The 2,102-nt window shown below is 68.3% G+C and overlaps 1 protein-coding gene across 1 annotated transcript; it reads left to right on the plus strand.

Moving 5' to 3' along the window:
- Positions 1-58: 58 nt before the first annotated feature.
- MNEG_16635 (hypothetical protein) lies at positions 59-1,968 on the plus strand (the record flags this gene model as incomplete). The annotated part of the gene is made up of 5 exons (XM_014034895.1): positions 59-314; positions 537-628; positions 838-962; positions 1,225-1,404; positions 1,926-1,968. 5 exons carry the CDS (start codon positions 59-61, stop codon positions 1,966-1,968), a joined length of 696 nt encoding a protein of 231 aa, XP_013890349.1.
- Positions 1,969-2,102: the final 134 nt, after the last annotated feature.

Consider the following 2,102-nt stretch of genomic DNA (forward strand, 5'->3'; position numbering starts at 1 on the left):
CCCCACACTCACCACCCACCGCCCAAACAAGGCGCGCGCCGCCGGCTTCGGCAGCCCCATGATCTTCAACTGCCAGCTGGGCGCCGGCCGCACCACCACGGGCACCGTGATCGGCGGCCTCCTCGACATGTACGCAGCAGCCATCGCCCCCGGCGCCCCGTTCCCCGTGTCGCCTGCCGTCGTCTCGTCCGGCGGCGCGGGCGCGGGCGTCGCGGTGGCGTCGCTGATGCGCAAGGCGAGCAGCAGCAAGGCACTGGAGGAGCTGCCGCTGGCGGCGCTGGCGGAGGCCATGCAGGGGGGCTCGCCGCGCAGCGGTGAGTCATCCGACGCCGTCCCTCCCTAGCGCTGCCGCGCCCGCGGCCGGCGCCCTGCTCGTCATGCCTCAGAGATGCTTGGGTTTGGGTGATGGTCCGGTGACCGATGCATGCATGCAACAATTGCTGGCCGGCTCCGCACACGAATGCAGCGCCGTGTGTGTGCACCCCTGACCCCTGTGTACCTTGCGCTCCTGATTCGACACGCCCGTGCCCGCGCAGAGGACGACGAGCGCGACGGGCTGGGCGCGCCCGCGATTGGGTGGGACGAGATGAGCCATGAGGAGCTGGAGGAGCAGAGGGCCCTGGCGCAGGTGGGTCGTTTTCGGGGTATCGGGAGGATCGCCTGGGGGCGCTCCACACCTGTGTTTTGGCCATGGGGGTTTGAGCTGATTTGAGTAGCTCAAATACTTTGGCAATGCAGAACACACGTGGCGCATGCACTGCTGATGCTTGCTGTGGTATGCGTTGAACCATGGCAGCGCCACAAGCATTCGCATGCTCCGCGCGGTAACCTCCCCAGGGCGGCTACGTGGGCGTGCGGCGCGTGGTGCGGCTGCTGGAGGTGGGGGACGTCGCGAAGCGCATGGCCGACGCCGCCATCGACGCCAACAGCCAGCTGCTCAATCTCCGCATGAGCATCCTCAAGTGAGCCCGGCGGCCGCAGGGCGCCGGCCCCGGCTTCGGCGCTCCCTTTATCTTGAATGGACCCGCAACTCGGGGCATGCGAACGGGGCACAACATCACGTGTGTTATTCAAAACAGATAGCCTCTAGCGCTCCGCAGGTTGCACTTTTGGGCTGTGCTCGCTGCCCAGCTGAGTGTGCTCCGCTGCGCTCAGCCCGCGCCCCCCGCCTGAACTCTGCGACGGGAACCGCGCCCCGCGGCCACCCCCGCCGCGTTCCCCAAGGTACCGCAAGCCGCGCAGCAGCTACAAGAGCCTGCGCTCCGAGACGGGCGCGCGCCACAGCGCGTTCAGCCGCGGCAGCGCGTACCTGGAGCGCTATTGCGTCATCATCGCGCTGGCGGGCTACCTGGAGGAGGCGGGGCTCACGTCACCCACGTCGTTCAGGCAGTGGCTCGCAAACAGGTGGGCAGGGAGGGGCAGGACAGCGGCGCAGGACCTCGGCCCTCCGCGCCCGCGCCGCCGCCACGGCTGCGGCCGCGGTCGGCTGGGGTGTGTCTGTCCGCCGGTTGACGGGCAATCGCAGGTCGAGTTTGCCCGTGAGGCGGACGCGCAGCTCGCCGGCAAACGCGCTGGATCCGTCCTGGCCGCACTCTCTGTCTCACGAAAGTGGGTCAGCTGGCGAGTGCGCCCCGACCCGCCCCTAATCCCTTCCTGCTGCCCTTCCATCCCCAACTCCCCATTAGGCCTGAGCTGCGGCTGGCGCTGCAGTCAATCCACGCCAGCCCCGCCGCGGCGCTGGCGGCGGTGCCAGTCGCAGGGCCGCCGGTGGTGTACCGCCCGGTGGTCCCGGGGGGCGTGGTGCAGGTCACGGCGCAGGAGCAGCAGGTGAGGGGACGCTCATCTCATATCATATCATATCATATCATATCATATCATATCATTCCAAATCATCTCATCGCATATCATGTCATCTCACCGCGTAGGCGGGCCGCCACGTCCATGCAATCCCTGCCTGGCACGTCATGAGCGCCTCACGCAGCCCCCCTGGCATAAACTGTCCGTCTCCCCACCTCCCAACCACCCGGCGTCATCCAGGCGCACCCCGACCCTCCCCAACGCGCCCCCATCGAAACCGCCACCGCCCTCCCCCACCCCCGTCC

Source organism: Monoraphidium neglectum, assembly GCF_000611645.1.
Source record: "Monoraphidium neglectum strain SAG 48.87 unplaced genomic scaffold scaffold06611, whole genome shotgun sequence".
Taxonomy (NCBI): domain Eukaryota; kingdom Viridiplantae; phylum Chlorophyta; class Chlorophyceae; order Sphaeropleales; family Selenastraceae; genus Monoraphidium; species Monoraphidium neglectum.